This window comes from Taudactylus pleione, unplaced genomic scaffold, assembly GCF_031769625.1.
Source record: "Taudactylus pleione unplaced genomic scaffold, aTauple2 ptg000026l, whole genome shotgun sequence".
Lineage (NCBI taxonomy): Eukaryota > Metazoa > Chordata > Amphibia > Anura > Myobatrachidae > Taudactylus > Taudactylus pleione.
The window spans coordinates 24,383,079-24,409,047 of record NW_028284428.1 but is presented as its reverse complement, the minus strand read 5'-3'; the positions used below and the strand labels follow the sequence as shown (position 1 = coordinate 24,409,047).

At 43.2% G+C, this 25,969-nt stretch overlaps 1 protein-coding gene across 1 annotated transcript in view; it reads right to left on the bottom strand.

Annotated features, from left to right (window-relative positions):
* Positions 1-25,969, bottom strand: part of ANOS1 (anosmin 1) — a 210,873-nt gene that overhangs the window by 87,812 nt on the left and 97,092 nt on the right. Inside the window, exons 3-4 of the mRNA XM_088451532.1 lie at positions 21,650-21,712; positions 15,946-16,168 (exon numbers count right to left, since the gene is read on the bottom strand). Coding sequence (XP_088307658.1) covers positions 15,946-16,168; positions 21,650-21,712 — 286 coding nt within the window. The remainder of the gene's footprint in view (positions 1-15,945; positions 16,169-21,649; positions 21,713-25,969) is intronic.

The following is a 25,969-nucleotide window of genomic DNA, read 5'->3' as shown; positions in this document are numbered from 1 at the left end:
CTGCTAGTGGATACGCACCATTAGATATTTACTGTTTCCATTTCCATCTCACATAGTAACACATTTGACATTCCCCTCCCTAAACTGTGTAGTAACTAGGGGTGTGCACCGGCCACTTTTCGTGTTTTGTGTTTTGGTTTTGGATCTGGATCTTTCTTCGTGTTTTGGATCTGGATTGGTTTTGCCAAAACCACCCTTCCGTGTTTTGGGTTCTGGGTTTTGTGTTTTGGATCTGTATTTTTTTGAAAAAAAGCATAAAAACAGCTAAAATCACAGAATTTGTGGGTTTTTCTGCTCCTATGCTATTATTAACCTCAATAACCTTAATTTCCACTCATTTCCAGTCTATTCTGAACACCTCACACCTCACAATAGTGTTTTTATGTCCAAAAGGTTGCACCGAGGTAGCTGGATGACTATGCTAAGCGACACGAGTGGGCGGCACAAACACGTGACCCATCTAGGCGTGAAACTGCAGTGGCAGACAGGATGGCAGTTTGAAAAACTAGGCCCCAAACTGTACATAATGCAAAGAAAAAAAAGAAGTGCAAGATGGAATTGTCCTTGGGCCCTCCCACCCACCCTTATGTTGTATAAACAGGACATGCACACTTTAACAAACCAATCATTTCAGCGCCAAGGTTTGCCACACAACTGTGGCTGAAATGATTGGTTCGTTTGGGCCCCCACAAAACAAGCTGGCAATTAATGTGTCCCTGCACAAACTGGCTCTACGGAGGCAAGATGTCATCCTCATCCTCCTCATCCACCGATTCCTCACCCTCTTCAGTGTGTACATCCTCATCCTCACAAAGTATTAACTCGTCCCCACTTGAATCCACCACCACAGGTCCCTCTGTACCTTCTGGAGGCTGGTCTCCCTGGAAGAGCTGATAATTCATTTTGATGAACATCATCTTCTCCACATTCTGTGGAACCAACCTCCTACGCCTTTCGCTGACAAGGTTCCCGGCTGCACTAAACACTCTTTCGGAGTACACACTGGAGGGGGGGCAACTCAGGTAAAATAGAGCCAGTTTGTACAGGGGCCTCCAAATTGCCTCTTTTTCCTGCCAGTACAGGTATGGACTGTCTGACATGCCTACTTGGATGCTGTCACCGATGTAATCCTCCACCATTCTGTCAATGGTGACAGTATCATATGCAGTGACAGTAGACATGTCAGAAATTGTTGCCAGGTCCTTCAGTCCAGACCAGATGTCCAAACTTGGTCCTGCCTGCCCTGCATCACCGCCAGTGGGTTGCTTAGGATACCTAAGTTTTTTCCTGGCAGCCCCAGTTGCGGGAGAAAATGAAGAAGGAGCCGTTGACGTGTCACGTTCCGCTTTAGCTGACAGTGTGTTCACCAGCAGGTCTTTGCACCTCTGCAGGCTTGTGTCGGCCGGAAAGAGAGACACCAAATAGGCTTTAAACCTAGGATCGAGCACGGTGGCCAAAACGTAGTGGTCTGATTTCAACAGATTGACCACCCTGGAATCCTGGCAAAGCGAATGAAGGGCTTCATCCACAAGTCCCACATGCCGAGCGGAATCGCTCCGTCTTAGCTCCTCCTTCACTTTCTCCAGCTGCTTCTGCAAAAGCCTGATGAGGGGAATGACCTGACTCAAGCTGGCAGTGTCTGAACTGACTTCACGTGTGGCAAGTTCGAAGGGCTGGAGAACCTTGCACAACACGGAAATCATTCTCCACTGCGCTTGAGTCAGGTGCATACCCCCTCCTTTGCCTATGTCATAGGTGGATGTATAGGCTTGTATGGCCTTTTGCTGCTCCTCCATCCTCTGAAGCATATAGAGGGTTGAGTTCCACCGCGTCACAACCTCTTGCTTCAGGTGATGGCGGGGCAGGTTCAAGAGTGTTTGCTGGCGCTCCAGTCTTCGGCACGCAGTCGCTGAATGGCGAAAGTGGCCAGAAATTTTTCGGGCCACCCAAAGCGTCTCCTGCACGCCCCTGTCGCTTTTCAGAAAATTCTGCACCACCAAGTTTATTGTGTGAGCAAAACATGGGACGTGCTGGAATTTGCCCAGATGTAATTCCCGCACAATATTGGTGGCGTTGTCAGATATCACAAATCCCCAGGAGAGTCTAAGTGGGGTAAGCCACTGGGCGATGATTTCCCTCAGTTTCTCTAAGAGGTTGTCGGCGGTGTGCCTCTTACTGAAACCGGTGATACACAGCGTAGCCTGCCTTGTAACGAGCTGGCGTTTCTGAGATGCTGCTACTGGTGACGCTGCTGCTGTTGCTGCGTAAGGTGATACATCTACCCAGTGGGCTGTCACAGTCATATAGTCCTTAGTCTGCCCTGTTCCACTTGTCCACATGTCCGTGGTTAAGTGGACATTGTGTACAACGGCATTTTTCAGGACACTGAGGACACTTTTTCTGACGTTTCTGTACAGTCTCGGTATCGCCTGCCTAGTGAAGTGGAATCTAGACGGGATTTGGAACCGGGGACACACTACCTCCATCAATTGTCTAAATCCCACTGCACTAATGGCGGATACCGGACGCACGTCTAACACCAACATAGCAGTCAAGGCCTCAGTTATACGTTTTGCTTCAGGATGACTGCTGTCGTACTTCATCCTCCTCGCTAAGGACTGTTGGAGGGTCAATTGTTTAGTAAAAGTAGTGGTGTTCCTACTTCCTCTCTGGGATGATGAACGACTCCCAGCAGCAGCAGCAACAGCAGCAGCGGCAGCAGTAGGCGTAGCAATGCAGGATCCTCCGGAGGAATCCCGGATAGGAGAGTCAGTCATGCCAGTGATATGGCCTGCAGGACTACTTCCGATCCTGACTAAGGAGGAAATTGACGAGGAGGGAGTTGACGGTGTGGTTTGCAGGCGCTTGGATACAACAGGACAACGGGATTTAGGTGTCCCTGGACTGCTTACGGTCTGAGCCAAAGTTTCTGAACTTGACAGTAACTTTTTATGAACGCGCTGCAGGTGCCGTATAAGGGAGGATGTTCCTAGGTGGTTGACGTCCCTACCCCTACTTATTTCACCTTTACATATGGTACATATGGCAAGACAGTTGTTGTCCGGATTTGGATAGAAATATTGCCAGACCAAAGAGGTGGAATGTTTGGTCTTCTGCCCAGGCATGACCGTGATGGGCTTTTTCATCCCACGGACAACAACTGTCTCCCCCGGAGCCTGATTTAAACAAACCACATCACCATCAGAATCCTCCTCGCCAACTTCCTCCTCAGCGCCAGCTACACCAGTATCCTCATCCTGTTGTACTTCAACAGTGACATCTTCAATTTGCATATCAGCAAGTGGACTGTGGGTGCTCCTTTCAGCACTTGCAGGGGGCGTGCAAATGGTGGAAAGAGCCACCTCTTCCCGTCCAGTGCTGGGAAGGTCAGGCATCGCAACCACCACCACACTTGGACTCTCTTTGGGGATTTGTGATATCTTCTTAGAAAGCACAGTTCTTCGCTGTGCTTTTGCCAGCTTAACTCTTTTGATTTTTTTAGTGGGAGGAGTGCTTCCATCGTCATGTGAAGCTGAACCACTAGTCATGAACATACTAGGGATCGACCTTAGCCGTTCCTTGCCACTCCGTGTCGTAAATGGCATATTGGCAAGTTTACGTTTCTCTTCAGCTGATTTAAATGTCTTTTTCAAGGTCATTTTCCTGAACTTTGCCATTTGGGATTGTATGTGCCCTCTACTATGACATTGGGCATCGGCCTTGGCAGACGACGTTGATGGCATGTTATCGTCTATGTCATGACTAGTGGCAGCAGCTTCAGCACTAGGAGGAAGTGGTTCTTGATCTTTCTCTATTTTATTTTTATCGGAGAAAGTTTGGTCCTCCATTTATGTTATATCGATTTGATATATACGTGCGGCTAAACACAGAAAATAAATTTTTTTTTGGTTCGGACTGGAGTGTACTTTGTGGGTTACAGCACCCTTTAACGGTCAAGCCAGCCGGCCCTTTACTTATGACACAGGCGCACTCTTGGCACTACTTTGTTGATGCACGTGCGGCTACTGCGCACACAATTCACAAACACAGAAAATAATTTTTTTTTGGTTTGGACTGGAGTGTACTTTGGGGGTTACAGCACCCTTTAACGGTCAAGCCAGCCGGCCCTTTACTTATGACACAGGCGCACGCTTGGCACTACTTTGTTGATGCACGTGCGGCTACTGCGCACACAATTCACAAACACAGAAAATAATTTTTTTTTGGTTTGGACTGGAGTGTACTTTCGGGGGTTACAGCACCCTTTAACGGTCAAGCCAGCCGGCCCTTTACTTATGACACAGGCGCACGCTTGGCACTACTTTGTTGATGCACGTGCGGCTACTGCGCACACAATTCACAAACACAGAAAATAATTTTTTTTTAGGTTTGGACTGGAGTGTACTTTCGGGGGTTACAGCACCCTTAACGGTCAAGCCAGCCGGCCCTTTACTTATGACACAGGCGCACGCTTGGCACTACTTTGTTGATGCACGTGCGGCTACTGCGCACACAATTCACAAACACAGAAAATAATTTTTTTTTTGGTTTGGACTGGAGTGTACTTTCGGGGGTTACAGCACCCTTAACGGTCAAGCCAGCCGGCCCTTTACTTATGACACAGGCGCACGCTTGGCACTACTTTGTTGATGCACGTGCGGCTACTGCGCACACAATTCACAAACACAGAAAATAATTTTTTTTTGGTTTGGACTGGAGTGTACTTTCGGGGGTTACAGCACCCTTTAACGGTCAAGCCAGCCGGCCCTTTACTTATGACACAGGCGCACGCTTGGCACTACTTTGTTGATGCACGTGCGGCTACTGCGCACACAATTCACAAACACAGAAAATAATTTTTTTTTTGGTTTGGACTGGAGTGTACTTTCGGGGGTTACAGCACCCTTAACGGTCAAGCCAGCCGGCCCTTTACTTATGACACAGGCGCACGCTTGGCACTACTTTGTTGATGCACGTGCGGCTACTGCGCACACAATTCACAAACACAGAAAATAATTTTTTTTTGGTTTGGACTGGAGTGTACTTTCGGGGGTTACAGCACCCTTAACGGTCAAGCCAGCCGGCCCTTTACTTATGACACAGGCGCACGCTTGGCACTACTTTGTTGATGCACGTGCGGCTACTGCGCACACAATTCACAAACACAGAAAATATTTTTTTTTTGGTTTGGACTGGAGTGTACTTTGGGGGTTACAGCACCCTTTAACGGTCAAGCCAGCCGGCCCTTTACTTATGACACAGGCGCACGCTTGGCACTACTTTGTTGATGCACGTGCGGCTACTGCGCACACAATTCACAAACACAGAAAATAATTTTTTTTTTGGTTTGGACTGGAGTGTACTTTCGGGGGTTACAGCACCCTTAACGGTCAAGCCAGCCGGCCCTTTACTTATGACACAGGTGCACGCTTGGCACTACTTTGTTGATGCACGTGCGGCTACTGCGCACACAATTCACAAACACAGAAAATAATTTTTTTTTTGGTTTGGACTGGAGTGTACTTTCGGGGGTTACAGCACCCTTAACGGTCAAGCCAGCCGGCCCTTTACTTATGACACAGGCGCACGCTTGGCACTACTTTGTTGATGCACGTGCGGCTACTGCGCACACAATTCACAAACACAGAAAATAATTTTTTTTTTGGTTTGGACTGGAGTGTACTTTCGGGGGTTACAGCACCCTTAACGGTCAAGCCAGCCGGCCCTTTACTTATGACACAGGCGCACGCTTGGCACTACTTTGTTGATGCACGTGCGGCTACTGCGCACACAATTCACAAACACAGAAAATAATTTTTTTTTGGTTTGGACTGGAGTGTACTTTCGGGGGTTACAGCACCCTTTAACGGTCAAGCCAGCCGGCCCTTTACTTATGACACAGGCGCACGCTTGGCACTACTTTGTTGATGCACGTGCGGCTACTGCGCACACAATTCACAAACACAGAAAATATATTATTTTTTTAGCACTTGGGGGGAGCACCCCTGATGGACAGAGCACCCCCTGGACAACACTACAGCACTCCTTTAGGACTGGGACACTGCACAGGACTTTGGAGTGGACACAGCCCCTATGGAGAACTGACTGCACAACACAGTCCAGCCAGCCCCTATGGACTTTGAAGTAGTGGACACAGCCCCTATTAACAACAGCAGCACAGCACAACACAGCCAGCCCCTATGGACTTTGAAGTAGTGGACAACAGCAGCACTACACTACACTACACTACACTACACTACACAGCCCTAACTCCCACCCTCCCTCTTCACTGTCCACAGCCGAGTGAGAAAATGGCGCCGACGCGGGTACCTTATATAGGATCCAAAACCCGCGAGACTCGGAAGGCGGGATGATGACGTTTTGCCTCGATTTCAGATCCGAGTCAGGCGGGAAAAGTCGAGCCTGACTCGGATCGGACTCGGATCGGGGGGGCTCGGGGGGGTTCGGATTTCAGAAATCCGAACCCGCTCACCCCTAGTAGTAACACATTTTCCTTTCTCACCTCTGTACTAACACAGAGTGTCCCTAACACTATACTCCACACTGTACACTTACCCCCTAACCCTCAACCCACTACTATATGCTTATCCTCCTAATGCTGCACCCAATACTGTGTCCTTATCCCCCTAACCTTGCACAAAAAACTGTGTCCTTATCCCGCAACACTTAACCCAATACTGTACCCTTATCCCCTAAACCCTGCTACTAATATTGTACCCTTACACCATAACCCTGCACCCAATATTCTATCTTTACCCCTAAGCTTCCCTCACTATTTAAATAGAGGAGCCACACCAACTGCCAGTGATGTTTGGCAGCACTTGTGATGACAGTTGGTGTTTGAATATGAACTGTGCTGTAGCCATGATGAGACCGACAGGACATGGCACAGGGGGGAGGAAACATTTTAGCCCTTTTCCACTTAGGAGACGAATTTAGAAAAATCCCTTCTTAGGGGGCACCAACGTCATGGAAGGAATATACTCTCCGATTTTCATGTGTCTAGGTCCAGGGGTTTGGGTTGGGCATTGATGAGTCAGTCAGTCAGTGAGTCAGCCAGGACATTTGATTTTATATATATAGATAGTGGTATATTTACTTTTGGTAGCAGTGTGCCACAAAGTGTCATTTAGAGTTTCCGCATGTCACAGAGATAAGTAATGATCTATTATTTATTAGTGATGGGTATTTCACAAAAAACAAACAACTTGAGAGCAGCTCTGATAGGGAAGTGTCCCAGCGAAGCGGTTTGTGATAAAGTTATAGCTATTGCTATAGCCAAAGACTTCACTGTTTTGTGATAGAGGGCCTTTCTCACTTCATAGTGCTAGAACAGCTAACGCTGTTAGGTATCTGTTAGATATGAGAACAGTGAATCTGTCAGTTTTTATTTCTGTTGCACACGCAGTTTCTTGTTTTACCTCTGTGTTGTTGTTGAATCTACTATGCTGTAACCCAGTGGTTTCCAGACTTTCAAAGTTCATGGCACCCTTATTGTCTCCAAGTTTTTCACAACACCCCTAGGCCAAGGGGTAGATTGTCAGTCTCAGTAGTAGGCCTATGGATTGAATTTATTGACATAGGGCTAATTGCCCAGAGAGGGGGAAATGATGGAGGTACCAGGTGGGGATTGGGCCCTCACCAGAACTGTGTGGCTGCCTTGGCTGTAAGTGGCTGGCAGGCTGGGGCACTCATTTACACACTGTGACAGTCAAAGTGTGACTAATCATGTTCTGGGTCCATGCCAGAACACCATGGCAAGAGCCGGGGTAAGACCTCACGGGGCCCTAGGCAATTTACTGTTTCGGGGCCCTGTATTAAATTAATATATAGTTAAATAGATACTCAGCTCTCCCTCTCACTGAAATCTCCTTCCCTCAAACAGATCTTCCTCACATGGCTCTCCCCATCTCACAGCTCTTCCTTATCACACAGCTCCTCCCCACACACACAGCTCCCCAACACTAAACACACTCTCTCCAAACACATCCCTCCCCACACACATTCCCACACAGCTCCGTCACACACAGCTCCCCCACATACAGACCCCCAAGACGCACATCCTCCTCAAGCATACACACAGCTCCCCCTAGCACAAATACCCCCACACAGATCTCCCTGAATCACAGATCCACTCCTCACACAGATCTCTGCCTAGCATAGACCCCCATCATACAGATATACTCCTAGCACAGAAGATCTCACCTCACACCAGTGGCGTAAATTCATCGCGCGGAGGCAAGTTATTATTTAGTGAGTCCCCCTCCCCATCACAGCCGCTGACACTGTAACGTAGCATTTCGTATGCAGATACAGCCGCAGTGGCACACAGAATATAGGCATGCTGCATATCATGTTAATCAGCAGTAGCTGCTTGTGCATCCTATTTGCATCACTGTGCGAATAAGAAAAATTTGCATGAAAAGATGCTTGGCGCTACCGAGTCACTCTGCGCTCATGTATTATGTGTCACACGGAGGATAGATGTATGTGGGCACATCTGTATGCATTAGCCACAGATAAGATAGTGACCTGTATGGTGCAATTAGCATGAGGCTCAGAGTCCTCCTGGTGGGGGGGAAAGCCACCTGATGTGGGTTGGGTAGCCCTCCTGATACCCCTCATGGAGGGGAAAACCACCTAATGTGGTGGCTTTGAGGAGTTTAAATCAAGATACTGCAAGACTGCCACTGTGGTGGGACTACAAATCACAAAATGCCCAGTCTACTGCCGACTGCATCACATGCCGAGAAGTTGCTCCACCAAAGACCTGCCCCCCAGATTCAGTTGCTGGTGCCCCAGGCTCCTGCCTCCCATGCCCTCTTACCCGCAGCTCCGTTCGATGCATCCTTGTTGACATCGAGCTCCTGGAAGAAGATCTGCAGCAGAGCTTATCCTCTGATGCGGCTATGGCTGCCACCAGAGAGGACTGGCATGGAGAGTTGTGGGTGTGGGGGGGTTGGGGGGGCATCGGCTAGGCCTGTCACCAGGGAGTAGTGGGACGGGAAGTTTTTGGTGAGGGGAGGCGCTGGGACTGCTGCACAGGTCAGAGTCGAGGCTAGGGCCGCTGTCAGTGAGACAGAGTTGTGGGTGAGGGGAGCGCCGGACGTGTCACAGTAACATAAGCTGCAACACTAATGAGTAGGGACAGTCTATAGATCAGGGGTGGAGAAACTTTTTTCTGCCGAGGACCATTTTGATATTTATAACATTTGCAGGCCCTGTGAAGGCCACACCCCATCCTTATGACGTCACACGGGGCGGGGCCACAAACGCCGGTGATTATAACAATGCCCGGAGTATCCTGAGGATGCTCCAGTGAGCTGTAAGGGCAGTGGTGTGACCATCTGAAGCATTCTAAGCACGCTCCAGGTGGCACTGCTGCATAGATAACACAAAGGGAAGATCGCACCAAGGAAAATTATATCAATGATCCATTCATGCAAAATAACCCATATAAATATTAATAGAAATAACTCAATTGCATATTTTATAATACTATGGGGTGCTATTCCCAGACCCGTAATGCAAATTAATCAAGAAACCAAGAAGAAGGGGTCATTACTGCTGCATAGATACTAGCTGCAACGTGCCAGTCTAGGCACCCTGCTAGCCAGATGAGGATAGCAGAAAAAAACTCAGAGGGCCAGACCAAATGATTACACGGGCCTTATACGGCCCGTAGGCCTGAGGTTCCCCTTTCTTGCTATAGATAGACAGGGGTGGCAGCTGATGGTCTGACACAGAGCTCTCCATTAGTGTATGGTGGCTTCTCAGGTGCCGGGAAGAGGTGCCATTTAGGGCGGATGTGACGGTACACTTTGGGTACATAGTTACAGCCCTAAGTGAGGTGAATATATTGTGGGCACTGGTGGAGATGCCCCTTCAGTGCTGGAGCCCGGCGGCAGGCGCCTCTATTGTCTCCCATAGTTCTGCCCGTGCCTCACACAGATCTCTCCCTAGCACAGATCTCTTCCCTCACACTGCTCTCTCCCATCAAAAAGATCTTTTAAAAAACCTTGTTATCTTGTGCTTCTTGATCCTTGCATCATGTTGCTGGATGCCAGTGCTGTGACCTACTGTACCTCTTACGGCTCACAGAGCTGCGGCATAATGAGTCAGTCTGACTCATTATAAAGCTGCCGGTTATGGGCCCCTTTCTAGCAGAGGAACCTGCTGCAATGCAATGGCTGCGCCACTGCTAGTTCCGCCCCTGACTGTCAGCCTGGTCCAGAGAGTTAGGACTCATTCTGACTCTGTGGAGGTCTGGAAGATGCAGCACACAGGGGAGGAGAATGGAGTAAATGGGTGCACACTGTAGTGACCAGCCTAATAACTTGTCAGTTTAATTCATTTAATTTGGGATTGGACCAGACCATCAGGCTGCAGCACCCCTGTAAGCACACTGTGGCACCCCAGAGTGCCATGGTGAACAATTTGGGAAATGCTGCTGTAAGCAATGTTTGTTTTACTGTGTGTGTGTGTGTGTGTGTGTGTGTGTGTGTGTGTGTGTGTGTGTGTGTGTGTGTGTGCGTGTGTGCGTGTGTGTGTGTGTGACTATGTGTATGCGTGACAGTCATGTTACTGCCACTCCTTGCCACTATCTATTCTTATGTGTGAGTTATCCAAACATATTATTTGATAAAAAAAGCTTAAAGAACAAATAAAGCTAGTATTTAACATTAATATATACTGCTGTGTTTTACTGAGCTGAATATTACATGTGAAATAACTGGAGTGTTTGCACTTAACTATATGTCAGTGTGGAAGATGTATCAAACCTTGTAAAGAGTTGACAAGTAGAGAAGTTTTCAATAGCAACCAATCAACTTCTAGCTAACATTTATCAAGTACATTCTATAAAATAATAGGTACTGTAGCAGCTGATTTTTGTCAAACACTCCACTGTTTAGAAGGTTTGATGCATATCTCCCTATTTTACTAAATAATCATGTATCAGTTGGACAATGTGTGTGCACATACAAAATAGTGCATCCATGCCAATCTGGAGGCTGCCTTGTCCATATCATGTTGGGGATGTGGTCATGGCACCTGATTGAGTGCTAGTGCTTCTGAAATGCTAAACTGTCGAAATCCATGCTCTTTCCCTAAGATTACCTTCCAAATTGCTACTGGTGTTTGACAGTAGAGAGAGCTCTATCAAAGATGTACTGTCCCACCTAAATCAGGAGAGATTGCAGGTAGGCCATTGTGTTGTCTCACTCCTCTGCTGCAGGCTATAGTATCTACCTACTGTAAACAAGCAGTGAACAACTAGGGAGACTTGCTTTGCAAAAATATATTGTATGAGTTAGTGGATTCAGAGAATTAGTGATGTCACAGTAACATGTTTATGTTGCTGTGGCATCACTAACCCAGTCTCAGCTTTTTGACATCTAACAGATCGAATTGGGGCACTCTCCATGAGATATGGGAAATGACTCAGCTGTCTGTACTTGCTTAGGTAGGTAATGCCTTACTTTATAACACAGCTGTAGTGGAATGTCAGGTTAATCCAAAAAAGTATATTTTATCTTTGTGGTTCATATTTCAATGTTTCACTTCAGTGGTTTAGTCATCCTAAACAGTATAGTGGAAGGCGGCATCATCAGGATGGTATGACACAGGATGGTGTCACACAGTACTTTGTAATGAAAAAAAAAACATTTTATTTTGGACCTGCGTCTTAGGGGCTTATTCAATAATCTTTACAAATATTATTTTGCAGAATCAGCTGAGTGATACCCGGTGATACTGACAGAATCGGTATTATATTCTGCCGGATGTCAGCCCAGCGGATGTAATACCGACGCCGGAAGTTAGAGAGGACCAGATCCCAACAGGGTAAGTATCTAATATATCCCTAACCTCCCCCCCCTAACCCTAACCCTCCCTTATGGGTGCCTAACCCTAACCTCCCCCCAAGTGCCAAAACCCTAACCCCCCATGGGTGCCTAAACCTAACCCCCCCTCCCCGCACCCTAAACCTAACCCTCCCGGGAGATGCCTAAACCTATTCTCCCCTGGGGGTGCCTAACCCTAACCCCCCCCTTCCCTTAGCCTAGACCTAACCCTCCCGGGGGGGGGGTGCCTAACCCTGAACCACCCTCCCCCCCCGATGTTGTTCACCGCCGCCGCCCGGCTTGCCTTCGTTCGGTATGCCGGGCGTCAGTCTCGTAGCATAGAGCTAATGATAGGTTTTGGGATTTCGAAGCCTATCATTAGTACCTTGCCGGGATATGACAGTCGGGAAGCCGGCGGTCGGCATTTCGACCGTCGGCTTCCTGACTGCATACCAGTGAAACTGGGTACATCTGCAAGTGTCTTACAAAAAATACTGTAAAAATGTCCATAAGTGAATTTATATATATATATATGTATTAGTCTTAGCATTTGTCTAGCACCACAGAGCAGGACTTTTTATTCCACAGAAGGTGGCAGGACATAAACCGGCCATACACAGCGCGATATGCACCGTGCGACATGACGGGGGATCCGACGTCCAACATATCGGGCGGTCCCCACACATGGTGCGATCAGGTGGCCGACCACCCGATAATGCCTCCTCCCTCCTCCCCCACCTGCATAGTGCTGCATGGGATCGCACATGGCATACCCAGATCCACTGAACCTGCAGTAAGATCTGGGGGTACGATGTACGACCCCACGGGTGCTCTCTCTGTCCGATATCATGCTCATACACGGTGCGATATAGCAGTCAAATTGTACCAATCCATTGGATCAGCTGATTTATCACACTGTGAATGGGCCGCTATACAGATTAGGAGGCTGGCAGGGATTCCTAGTTCTACAGCTGGAGAGCCCCTGGTTACATAAGCCTATATTGGGGAGTTTCAACTTTCTAGCACATGGCCTAGATCTTTATAATTCATTTTCTTTTCATCAAGTCAAGATAATGACTATAATCTTGTATTATCTTTTAAAAAATCTATACCTTTCACAGGAAGTTAACTAGAGCAATATTAATTTAGGCCTCCGGACCACTTAGGCTATTCAAAAGGTTTAGTGCTTCTCCACTGTGTTTTTTTTTTACTTTGAAATGTGTGCGTTTTGTTAATTTTGTTATTTTGCATCCTAGAATTAGTACTTTTTAGTCACTAGTTTGGCACCTAGTAGTATGGGCCTTTTTAATTTTGTAACAAGATACAGTATACATCTACATATTTAAATTATAATTATTCATGTGAAATTGTTAAACTTCTCAAATCAATTGGCTCAAGTTTACACTGCACACTAAAATTATATTTTCCTAGGTGAAGATACATTAAAATTGCTGAGGATTCCGAGCATTTTATTATACAGAGAGCTAAATGAACCTATCTGACTGACTTTTTCAGAATTCATTGTATAATTTAAATAAATAAATTTCCATATTATAGAGTCTAAATAAAGCAAAAAGAGAGGAATCATACAATAATAAAGTAGGTATTTGCTCTTAGTGCAGAGGGTCCACTGAAAGACTGAAATAATAAAAATTCTGCAAAAATGCATGTTTTTACAATACCTCCAATGTCAGAGACATCATAGATACTAAATACCACTGAGTACCCTAAAGAACTGGCATACCCACAGTCCTCATGGTGGTGGCAATAAGGGGCTCTTTAATAAGCTCTAAAAACCTTAGCTTTCAGAACTTGGCTTATATGTTGACAGCTATATGGGGCTATTTAGCAAGCTCCAAAAATCTCAAAAAGCTCAGAGCTTGGCACTAACAGCTAAAGACATTGTCAAATGGAATTAGCCATTGTAGCCTATAGGCTATGTTTCTTGGGCATCCTCTACTGTGCACAGGCGCGGTCCAGGCAAAACATCTCCTATCACTACAAATAGTGATCCCTTTATTAAACTCAATTTCCTTATTCAGGACAGAGGTGAAGTGAAAAAGAAAAAGCCCATCACCATTGCTATCGAGTGTTGTTTAGCAACCAAGGTTCTACAAGCAATTATCTGGCATGACACCAAGTTTACTGGGTCCCAATACACCAATCGTTGCCTGTTATACATACATGAAAATGTGCTTTTTAAAGTCAAATCTATTTACAGCAATACAGGAATACATATTTTTTTAAATCATCTAATTTGTTGCAAATACCAAGTCACCTTTATCTGTGCTCTCATCAAATCGATGGATTCTGCTTTGGAATGTTTCCTGCTGTTCATCTGAATTCATTAGTGATAGTACGTGTCAGCATGTTTCTGTTAGTCCAATATACACTGCCAGATGTGGTTAATATCATTAGTACTATTAAGCATTAAGTATTTCCTTTAATTCATCAAGTAATGAAAGGGTGTGATATATACATGGTTTCCTGCTCTGAACAACATGCCCTACTCTGAATAATGACTGGTTCCAGTCATCAAGCGTACCTTACATTGGCAGTATTGCACATGCCTGACTTTAATAATGTGTCTTTTATAACGTCCTACCAGTCTTTAGTATCACTTTCTTTAGATAATGAAAGGGCACTAAAGAGAGCACAATTAGCCTCTTATCCTCCAGGTAAAAAGCATCTGCTTTAGTAAGAGCCTTTCATTGAGTGCTGAGATCCTGCTGTGAGTAACTGAACAATGAACTGATGTCAGGCTATTCACAGAACATTTGCTGGGAGGGAAGTAGTCACATAATGAACTGTCATCTGTATTTGTCAGCAAGACTGCAACTTAACATTGCAATATATGGTAATACTTATTCACTGGACGGACTTTATATTGATAATCCATTAAAACGCGTCTCAGCTTTGTGGATCAAGCCACATACAAACATTCTTAGGCCCCCTTCACATGGGAGTTCATTTTAAACGTTAACACACTATCATACAGCCTACTGAACACGTTTAGTTGTTGAGAGTACCATAGGAGCTGTACACAAATACTATCTGGCAGCTTTTCATAGCACTTTGCTTTGTACCAATTCTTACAGTTTTCAAAAGCGTTAACACTCAGTAAAATACAACGTTCTAGTCATGGGGTCATCACCTCCCAGCTGTGTTCATTTTGTTTGGGACAGTCCGAATTTCTAGCCCTCAAGAGGGGCAGAGTTTTGCCCAAAAGTACAGTAAGCATTACTAGACAGATTGGGATGGGGTCTGAACAAAAAAGGGAGGCATTTGGGCGGACAGGGGGCTTATTTTGTTCTGAATTTTGAGAACTTTGAGTGGAGTTTATTAACATAAAAAAAAAAAAACATGTACAAAGTTTAAGGTTTTGTGTATGCGTTAAACTGGCACGACTATGTAACACCAGAGTCCAAAAGCACATTGACGTTTCTTATAAGGGGCAGCCATTTTTATAAAGTAGAACTTTAATACTGTATATGACCCTCATTTAATCACCTGTTGTCCTGTAAAAGCTGTATTTACCATTCCTATAATAGCACTGATTAAAAAGTTTTATGTTAATTTTTTTTAATCCTTTTAATATTTTTTTTTATCACCTATTTTCGCCCCCCAAAAATAAAAATATGAGGTTGTGCAAACTCACTGATTTACGAGTGGTAGAAGCAGTTGTTATGACACAATGATTGCAATTGGGTACATTATCCTATCTTAATTCTGCAACAGTACATGAAATTACATATGCTGCTTATAGAGGTTATACTGTAAGTAACAAACCCCATTTGTTATGGCATAAACTATACATGCGGAGTACAGAACTTTGCTTTTGAACGCATCAGCTTTTTATGTTGAACACTTGTTTTGGTAGTGACATAATGAAATGCATTTTTTGCGTTATACAGTATCTCCCTGTATGTTTCTGTAAAATCCAGGCTAATGACACAAGTACAGTATACAGCAGTACAGGTAAACCAGATATATAGTTAAACCAGAAGCAATGATGCCACAACCTACTGCACACAAGGCTTTGCTTCTGACATAAAGATAATGCAAAAACTTAAAGCCTTACCCTTGTACAAGTTTTTAGGTACTTGGCATGTATGGCCACAACCGTTGGAGCAGCACTTCTTCACCCCAGAGCATTCATTATCAGCATCACAGCTTTCGACACAGGCAGCAGCAAATCCGCTGGCTTTCTCCGCAGCAGGGCAATCACCTTGCTTCACTGACAAGACGGATTTAAGAAATTCGCAGCTGGTTAAACATTCATAGTGCTTCTTGGGAAACAGTGGCTGAAAAAAAGCAGCATTACAATTTACTATTATTACCTGTGATGCCTCAAAGATCTACCACTTTCTACACTAGATCATCTCATCTAAATAAACTTAAGCCTTAATAAAAATGAAAGTATAAGACATATTGGAGTTAACGCAGAGTTGAACATACGCCCCGAGTATATCTTGCATGAATTGAATTGGGCATGCTCAGAAATAGTTGCACGCAAGTGTAGGCAATGCAGAGTCATAAGCATATTGTTTGCATTTAAAATTATGACCTAACAAGTAGAATTGGACTCTAATGGGGTGTGCTCACTCTATGGGCCGTATTCAATTAGCCGCGATAAGTCAGTTTCTGTGGAAAAGTATCGCCGGTGACGTCATTTCTCCATGCAAAAAGTTTCCTCCGTATTCAATTCCAGGGACTTTTCGCCGGTGCGGAAACTCAATGCAATGGGACCCTTGATAAATTTTCCCCTATGAATAGGTGTCAAAAAATATTGCAGAATTGGAGTTTTGGGGTGCAAAGCTGCGGTAACCCCCCTGCACCCTTGGGATAGTCCCCCAAAGGTAAACTGCATTAAAAAAAGTTTAAAAAAGACTTTAGATCACTCCAAAAAAGTACTTTCGTTTTGTGGGGCAAAAAAGTTCAAAGTTGGGGGACAAACTTAACGAGTAGCGAAACAGACTCCAGGGGGGTCCCCAAGTATACCCCAGATGTTTTTAAGTTTGCAGATGCTTGCGGCAGGTGGATTTTTAACGATTGCTAAAAATACACTTTAGCAACTTTAAAATATGCTAGCACCCATTTTCATTATTTCATTATTTTGAGAAAAAAACCTGCTAAATGCTATTCTTCACCACCAAAACCAAGTAATAAACAGCTATTGAGAGCATTTAAGTAGCCCAAATACCTTCAGCAGGGCTATTTGGGGGTATCTGGAGTGATCTCCAATGTCAGTGCATCTTTTGGAGGGGTGTCAGGCTGATTTCCCCAAATCTGACAGCACTTTTCGCATATTACAGTTTTGCCGGGTCCCATTTTCGCCGATTTCGAATTGTACAGCAAAAAGCGGGCGCGCGTGATACTTTATCACATTGAAAACAGGCGAAGTAGTTGAAAAGTCCAGCATGCGAAAAGTACGGGACTTTTTGCCAGCAATTGAATATGCCCCTATATAGGCAAAGTTCTCACTCAACAAAGAATGCAGTTGTGCATACACTGGAAAAAGCTGGACTGTATGGCTATTTTTGGAAGGAACTCTGGGAACCAGCTGGGCCGAGGTCCTGTGTGGAGGGGTTAATACAAGCTACAGATTTACTTATCACAATGCAATCACATTTTATATATTTGACCTCTGCAAGTAAAACAATGGGAACTGACTAGACTGCAGTCCTGGTTTTATATAAGCTCTTACGAGCAGGGCCCTCTACCCTCTTGTGCTTCTCCCTACTTTAGTTTCATCTACTTCTTACTCACCACCAGGGCACCTTACACTTGGTTGCTTATGCTCTGTTGCTTATCTGGGTGTTATGGTCGCTAATGTAGCAATATATATTATTCATGTCCTGTATTCTATTGTTCTGTAAGTCGCTTGTCAACAATTTGTTTATGTACTTTGTAAGGCGCTGCGGAACACTTGTAGCGCCATATAAATAAATTATAATAATAATAATATATGTCATCAGGATAAATGGTCAGGTGGCCAGTTGGAGTGTCTTTGGGTTAAGTGACTCTTGGATAAGAGGCCACTAAGTTTTCCAACTTGGCGGCACTTGGCTGGTGAATAATAAATTAAAAACTGTGGCTATATTATCTCTATTGCTTGGTATTGTGTCATTTGTTATGAGGGGTAGATAGCTTCTATGTCTAAGTGCCAGTACACACTTGGATGACGGGTCGGTTATCGGACCGATCCGCCGTCCAATAGGCCGATTGGTAAGCTATACACACTTACCAATCCGCTGCTCGATGTGTCTGGTCTGACATCACAACTTGGAGGACATTAAATTTGCCTGCCCAGTTGTGATGTTGGTGTCGTCGGTCCCTGCAGTAAGTGCACGGACGGTTGGCGGGTCACCTGTACACACATGACGATGCACCAATATATCTTTTAGATTTATCAGCATCGGCTATGCTGCAGGGATGACCTTATATGTCTGTGAACTACATTGTTCACAGACATATAGGATGTACACACCAGCAGATGCAATCGCGATATATCGTTCGTCGAACGAACTATACAAGTGTATACACAGCATAAGTTCATGATTTATTTTCCTTATTTCAAACTGACATCAACTTAATTAGTGGAAGGGTATATTATGTTCCAGAGAAACTGAACCTAAAACATATGGATAAGAAGATGTCTAGCCTACAAGATAGCGAAAGTTCCCATACGCTAAGAGTTAACATATTTGACTTGTATGTACTGTAACCTTATATATTTCAATGCAATCTACAGCCGTGTCATATGAGCTAATTTAGACTGAGATAGTCTTTCTGACAGGAAGTCTGAAGTGCTTGAGAACAAATACCGCCACTGTGATGAAAACCTTTTATCAACTATCTTTGGTTCGAATAAGCTCCCAAAATGTTCCATATATAACTATAATATTATTAAAATAGTATTTTTTATATAAAACCAATTGCAATTTACTGTAAGTTTATTGGTTCTTTAATTATTTAATATAAAAGCAACACACATATAAAGGCGAAAGGACTGTTTTTTTGTGAGTTGCGAGTTTGCAGCTAGTTAATTAAAACTGTTTATTATCCCTTGGGGTCTAATTTGCCCCATGGCCTTCTCTTTCTTGCTCTGATTTGCAGCTTTTTTTCTCAGGCATAAGTGTTTTGCTCTTCATTACTAGTCTTTGAAGTTCTAAATTTAAGTTCAATCACTAATCAGTAAGATGTTTACTGAGAATTGCTTAGTCTACAGCTGCACTGCAACTGTTTGCTGGCAGAAAAGAGCACTGCTAGGTAGCTTAAGTGTCTACTAAAATTAGGAAAAATAACACTGTCACGTTATTAATGGTGGTCTGTCTTACTGCAGTCAAGCAGTACCAAAGAACATGTTAACTGCAAAGGAAATACAGTAAATAAAATAGTATATATATATATATATGTACAGAAAAATAACTCATAAAGGAACATTGGTTAATTTATTTAAAATGACTTACATTTATTTTATATTGTGCCATGAATTGATGTTTTTGTAGAACTCTTTGCATAAAGACTACTTCTACTAGAAACTGAAAATTAAAAAGTAAAAAAAATAATTGTGTGTGGAATTAACTAAGATAGAAAAATTATAAAATTATATTTGTATTCCGGTGATAGTCAATTAGACAGCTTTAAAATGCCTGTCAAATCAGGAAATTGTCCATCTTGAGCTGGGTACACATTCAGGGAATGACTGATATATCGAATGACTGATATATTGCAAGCACATCAGTGGGTATTTACACTCGATATGTCTGTGAATGACGTCGTTCACAGACATATCACATCTGTTCTGCAGCACAGCAGATGGTCGATATATTTGCAGATATATATTGGCACATCTGGCTGTCAGTACAGGTGGCTATGCGACCACCCGTACACTTGCTGTTGGTACCGCTGGTAACTGGCAGCTAAAATAGGCTGGCAAATTCAAATGCCTGACCAGTTTTGATGTCAGGGAACACACATCGAGCGGTCAATTGGAAAGACTGTGTAGCTTACCTAACTGACCGCTCTGTTGGCGGATCCGCCCATTGGGAATCCATCATCACAGTATGTACCCACTCTTACTCTGCTGGGCCTCTTTCAAATGCTTAAACTCCAAGTTATCGAAGTTCCTCCTTCATGTACCTTTATTTTGCATGAAAGGGGAGTTTTATAAAAGAGGGACAACACTGCTGCTTTATTTTTTTTAATTTTTTTTTGAGGCAGGAGAAAGAATCTCCATGGCTGGACCATTACAGTATAGCTTGGAAGAGATACATTTTTAAAGCAACATTCACATGAAAAAAGTTAATTTCTTTTTTTTATCACATTACTCCAACAGGCAATAAGAATCATCTTGGTAATTTCCCTTTCTCATTTATTTATCTCTTTAGATTGCAATTAATGATTGCTAATCTTTCAAATTTTTCCATAGTTGTAGATTACTTCCATGGCAACAACAGTTACACAATACATAATGTAGTGAGCAGAGAGGCTTTGGAACGCCCCTTTCAGCTGTTTTCACTGTAACATCCTCTCTCTCCTTCTCCCCCCTCTTTCATCACACAACATACCAACAGCCTGAAAGCCAATGTCTGAGTCTAGCAGTCATAAGTGATTTCCCTCCGGAATGATCTTTATCATTTGAATAAGGGGAGTACATTATTTTCTATATAACCTTAAACAGAAGTGTGCATAAATATTACAGATATGTGAATATTGGGCTTCTACAGTCGGAATCTAATTGCCCAAGACATTGGTGATTGTGGTGAATGAGTGTAATATCAGGGTGGCAATTGCTTACTGACAGCATTGTGGACATGGGTTCTATTCGGGCCAGTACACGATCCGTGTAGATTTTTCTGTATTTTCCTTCTCCCATGCTTTTGAGGTTGTCCTCAAGTGTTCTGGTTTCCTCTCACAGTCCTAAAACATACTGGTTGGTTGATGTTTCTGGCAAATTTAACCCTAATGTTTGTGTAGTAAAAACAATAATTTATAAGCTCCAATGGGGAAGAAACTATAAATTATTAAAACTCTCTAAGCTCTGAAAAATATGGTGGTGGTAAATAAATAAAGGTTACTAATAATATTGCATGTCCAGAATGATCTAATATTGCCAACATAAAAGTATTCAAGCTTACATCTATAGAAACCTGCATACAGTACTTGCTACCTGCGATCTGCTGTTCTTCAGGATAAGTTCAGAGCATGAGAAGAAGTGAGAAATACAAGCGCTCTGGTCACCGATGGCTCTAAAAGAAGTGACTGCAGGACGGAGTACTGAATGACACATTGGATCTGCAATCTCTGTAAAGCATTACCAGGCAATGAGGGGAAGATTTACTTCTCTGCAGTGACCTCAAAGAGCCTCCCAGAACGACCAGGTGAAGGCACTTTGTGACCATTATCATCACTAATTTTTCCCTTGTATCCCATAGAAATGTGCAGAAAAATAAGCCAAACGTCGTAGAGAATGGAATCTCCTATAAGAGGAGTAGGCGCATGGGGATGGAAGGAAGGAAATAAATAAATAAAGAAGTATCTTTCCTCTCCTGCCCCTGTTCCTTTCATATGTGTACAACGGTGCCTCAGGCAGATGAAGAATGCCTCTGGAAATATTCTGATATCTTTTTTTTAAATACATGTAAATTACCGTAAATGCTTTATAAGAGCCTAAATTAATCATAAATCACCCACAAGAAGGACGATAGGCTCTTGTATTTTTGCATGGCATCTTTCATGAGAGAAAATGTCTTTCCTTGCCCAAAATAAATATGACATACCTCACAGAGACTTTGGCAGCTATTCTTTCTTAAATCCCAGGTTTCCTTGCATGGTTCCAAGCACTGTTGAAAGATTGAACAAACACTTAGTTAAATGGTTGTCATTTTGCAGCATGTGTTTTATTTTTATTTCTTGGGAATGTAATACTCTAAACCAGGAAAAAAACAACATAGTCAGACATAACAGTATTACTTATAGTGTGACTTAGTGCATCTGTCATTAAATGTTCCCTGGCTCCTGTGAACTGAGAGGTTAGTGGAGTGTAATACCTGAAATATAGTCCACCCTTGAAACATTTATTTTAAAATGAATTTAAAATGTATTTAAATGGTTATTTCACAAAGCTTGTTATATTTTGTTCCATGTTTAAAGGAAATTGGATCCATCTGAAATTCTATCGTGGCATTCCTGCACTGGCAATTAACAGATTTAATTATTTATAGCTTAAAAAGCTGACAATATGCTTCCAGTAATAGTACTAAGAACAGAAACATATGATACTTTGTAACATCAATGTGGCAATATTGCATGAACTACTGTCAATATACGTTGAGGAGCCTACACTTTCCTGCCATCAAAGTCCCTTTTACACCGACATAAAAATCCCGGGTTGATGCACGTGAACTGAATTTTTGTCAGTGGAAATGGGTCTACCCAGGTCTAGAGACCTGGGGATCAAATTCAGGTATTTTGTAGGGTTGGCCACGGGTCGTTCCCTTGCCACCCTGCAGGGTAAATGGCACGATCCTGGTCACAATGACCCGGATCATGCCGCATGCCGCCCGATTGGCCGGCTTCAGTGGCGCTTGGAGGTTTCGTCATCTCCAAGTGTCCACTGCAACACCAAAAGAGCTGGGTCACTGCAAACCTGGCTACGGTGTCAACGGCGCAGACTCGGGAATATCTGGGTCGGCGCCGCAGTATGAAAGGTGTCTGTTCCGGGTCTGATCCGGATTGGAACCGTGTTCAAACCCTCGGGTCAGACCTGGGACTGTGGTATGAAAGTGGTGTTACTGTATTGTGCATGAACAGTGTGTATTTTGGAGCATTTTTGTACAAACAGCCACACCTCCTGTCCTGTTCCTACGCTTATGCTACTGTTACTTGCAAGGAAAGCGAAGCGCATTTGCTAACTGCAGAGTTGGGTATTTGTGGTGATTCATTACAGGCAAAGATCCCAGCAACCCTAGCTCTTCACTCTTTAACATTAGGGTGACTAAAGATAATCAAAATGTTCAAAAATGTACCACTAAATATCCGCTTTTAATAACACTTTGCTATGGAAGCCGTGCATAAATGTTCCCAACTACACCACATAACAGAATATAATGACCATTATTTTCCCAGCACAAGTCACAGACCCATACATTCTACATGCAAATGAAAATGCAAGAAATACAAATACACAATTACAGTGGGATGGTATTTTGTGAAATTGAGACACAAAAACACTTAAAAAAAACTAATGAAAAATAACATTATAGAGAGACTTCCTATTCGGGGGGTTATGTAAGATAACAATCTCGGGAAGGACAGACACTTTGTTAACCTTAAGGACTTCTCGGCAGACAAACATAAACAAGGATCAATGTCGCTTTCCCATAACATTTGCACTTCCACATAATTAAAGTGTTTACAGAGTGAAATTGTATATCACGCACAAAACATTTAGATCATGTTTCCTTAAAGTATCTGTAATCAGCAAAACCCAATAATATATTAAAATTTTTACACACAATGTTTTAGAAGAGAGTCAATTACTTACAAGTCTCAATAACACATAGATTAATCAAGGCCAAATTAACAGGAGAAGGGAACTGCAGTTCGAGGCCTCCTCATAAATATAGGCCCATCATCATGGTAAGGTGATGATGACCAGCTGCCTAGCTGGCTACACAGTTTGCCATAATTATAAGTATTACAATTGTATTTCTATTTTGCTTGCAAAATTTGAAAATGTTTCAATTCTATATTTAGGGAAACAGTAGGGCTGATCGTGTATGGGGTGTACACACCCACGTGGCTCTGGCCACACCCACATTGCACGGGTCACAGCTCCTCCCCTTCTCACTATAGCTCTTTGAACATTTTCAGCCCCAGACCCTTGTGGCCCTTAATCCAGCCCTGACATTAATACTGAAAAGAAAAACATTCTATGGTGAAGTACAGTATAAATGCACACATATCTGCACATTGTGCCAAAAACAATTGTCAGGTTAATCTGACATCCAGCATTGCAATTAACAAGCTTCACAAAGATGAATGTGAATATTTGTCATTGACTACATACATTTTTTAGGTCCCTCTTCAAGACATCCCCATACCTGCCACTTGCCTATTTCTGTAGTGCCATAAACTTTAGTGTAGCACATGGAGGCTGCAGGGGCTTCTGGACATTAGATGCATAGGCCCAGATTTATCAACGAGTGAAATTTTTACAGTTGGCTATATTTACTAAAGTTCGGGTTTTAGAAGTGGATATGTTGTCCATAGCAACCAATCAGATATTAACTAGTATCTTCTATAGGTGCTAGATAAATGTTAAGTAGAATCTGATTGGTTGCTATGGGCAACATCCTCTTCTAAAAACCCACACTTTAGTAAATTCACCCCAGTATCACTTGTTACTAATCTTAAATGGTGCTCCAACCAATCAGCTCCTGTCATTTTTCGAACACGACAGTTAGGAGCTGATTGGTTGGCGCACCATTTAAGATTAGTAATAACGAGTCATAACAAGAATATCACTCATCGATAAGTCTGGGCCTTAGTGTACATGAGTGTTAGTTAGTTCTTCCTACCCTCTGTTCCATTTATGGAAATTGATAAAGACATGGAAGCTCATATATATGTGAAAGAAACCGGTACAGTAGATAAATACATATTGGGGAATAACTTTTCATCGCCAAGCCCTGTAGTAAAATTTGGGGGGTCCAGCAATGCTGATCCTTATTCCAGATTCAGGAGCCAGTCAGTAGGGACTTTTGCTCACTCAACTGCACCGTCTATTTTTTTTATTTGTTAAATAGCCCTGAAAATATATTTTTCACAACTATTTGATAAATAGGCATAAGTATGTTTGCTTCTCCATTCACATTTCGAACAGAAGGTAAATTAAATTGAATACAATACTGCCAATCAGGGCTGCCATCAGAAATTGTGGGGCCCAGTACACATGTAACAGACAGAGCCCCCTTATCCTCATCCACCCCGGCCTACTGGACACAAAGTTCTAAAGAGCCCTGACGCCCAGAGAAAGCACATTTTACAGTATGATGCCTCTTTCCCCATGACCCATACACACACACAAACAAATATATATATATATTATATATATATATATATATACAAAAAAAGTATGTGTAGCATTTATAGAACACCTATGCTTTGGGAACCCTCCAAGAAACTGAATTTGGGCATCAATCCTTTTGTACCACATTCATACCCTTAACTAGAGAGTTCCTTGTCATTCAGTTACATTATCCTTTATTTTAAATCACACATTTCTCAGCAGTCACATCCAGAACTTGAACCCAGCACCTCCTACATTGACATATTCAGTTACAGGCTTCCTTTGCACAAGCAGATAGCTCTATGTGTAAAGTGTCTGACTGTCATAAGAGGTTTTGGGTTCAAGTCCCCGGTATGACAGTATTTTGAAATATGTGTGTTAAATACAGGAGGATGTGACTGAAGCTGCTTGGGGAGATGGCCAGATGGAGGGGGAGTCAGACAGGGAGGAGATCGGGGCGGTCAGGAGATGCCGAGGATAAAAGAAGAGGAAGATACAAGTGATCATGATTATAAACAGAAAGGTGACAGACGACCCCTGCCCTGCGCATGTCACACCTCCCTAGTTACAGCCCTGGCTACTGGTGAAATTGCACTTTTTTCAATTGCACTTAATAAATGCGTGTTTTACATAAAATGCGTCCAACTTTACACAAAGAATACAGCTTACTATGCCATTAGACACATTAAGAGCACACACCTGTACGTATCTGTAAGAGTTTATATATTAGTATCTATCTAGATAGATAGATAGATAGATAGATAGATAGATAGATAGATAGACTGCTAGATAGAGGAATCAGATACAGTAAAAAAAGGAGGCAAGATAAAGTACTGTCCTGTATACAGTAAGTAATATGAACAAGTGTGTCCCTAACATTCCTTATTATACAGGTACTACTATGCTAGAAAGAGAGAGATATAATAAGATGTGAGGATCTTGGTGGATTACATGTAATCGGTATGAAATACTGCCAGCCGCGGTTCGATTCCCGGCAGCGGCAGCCCCACAGATGAACAGATCCCAG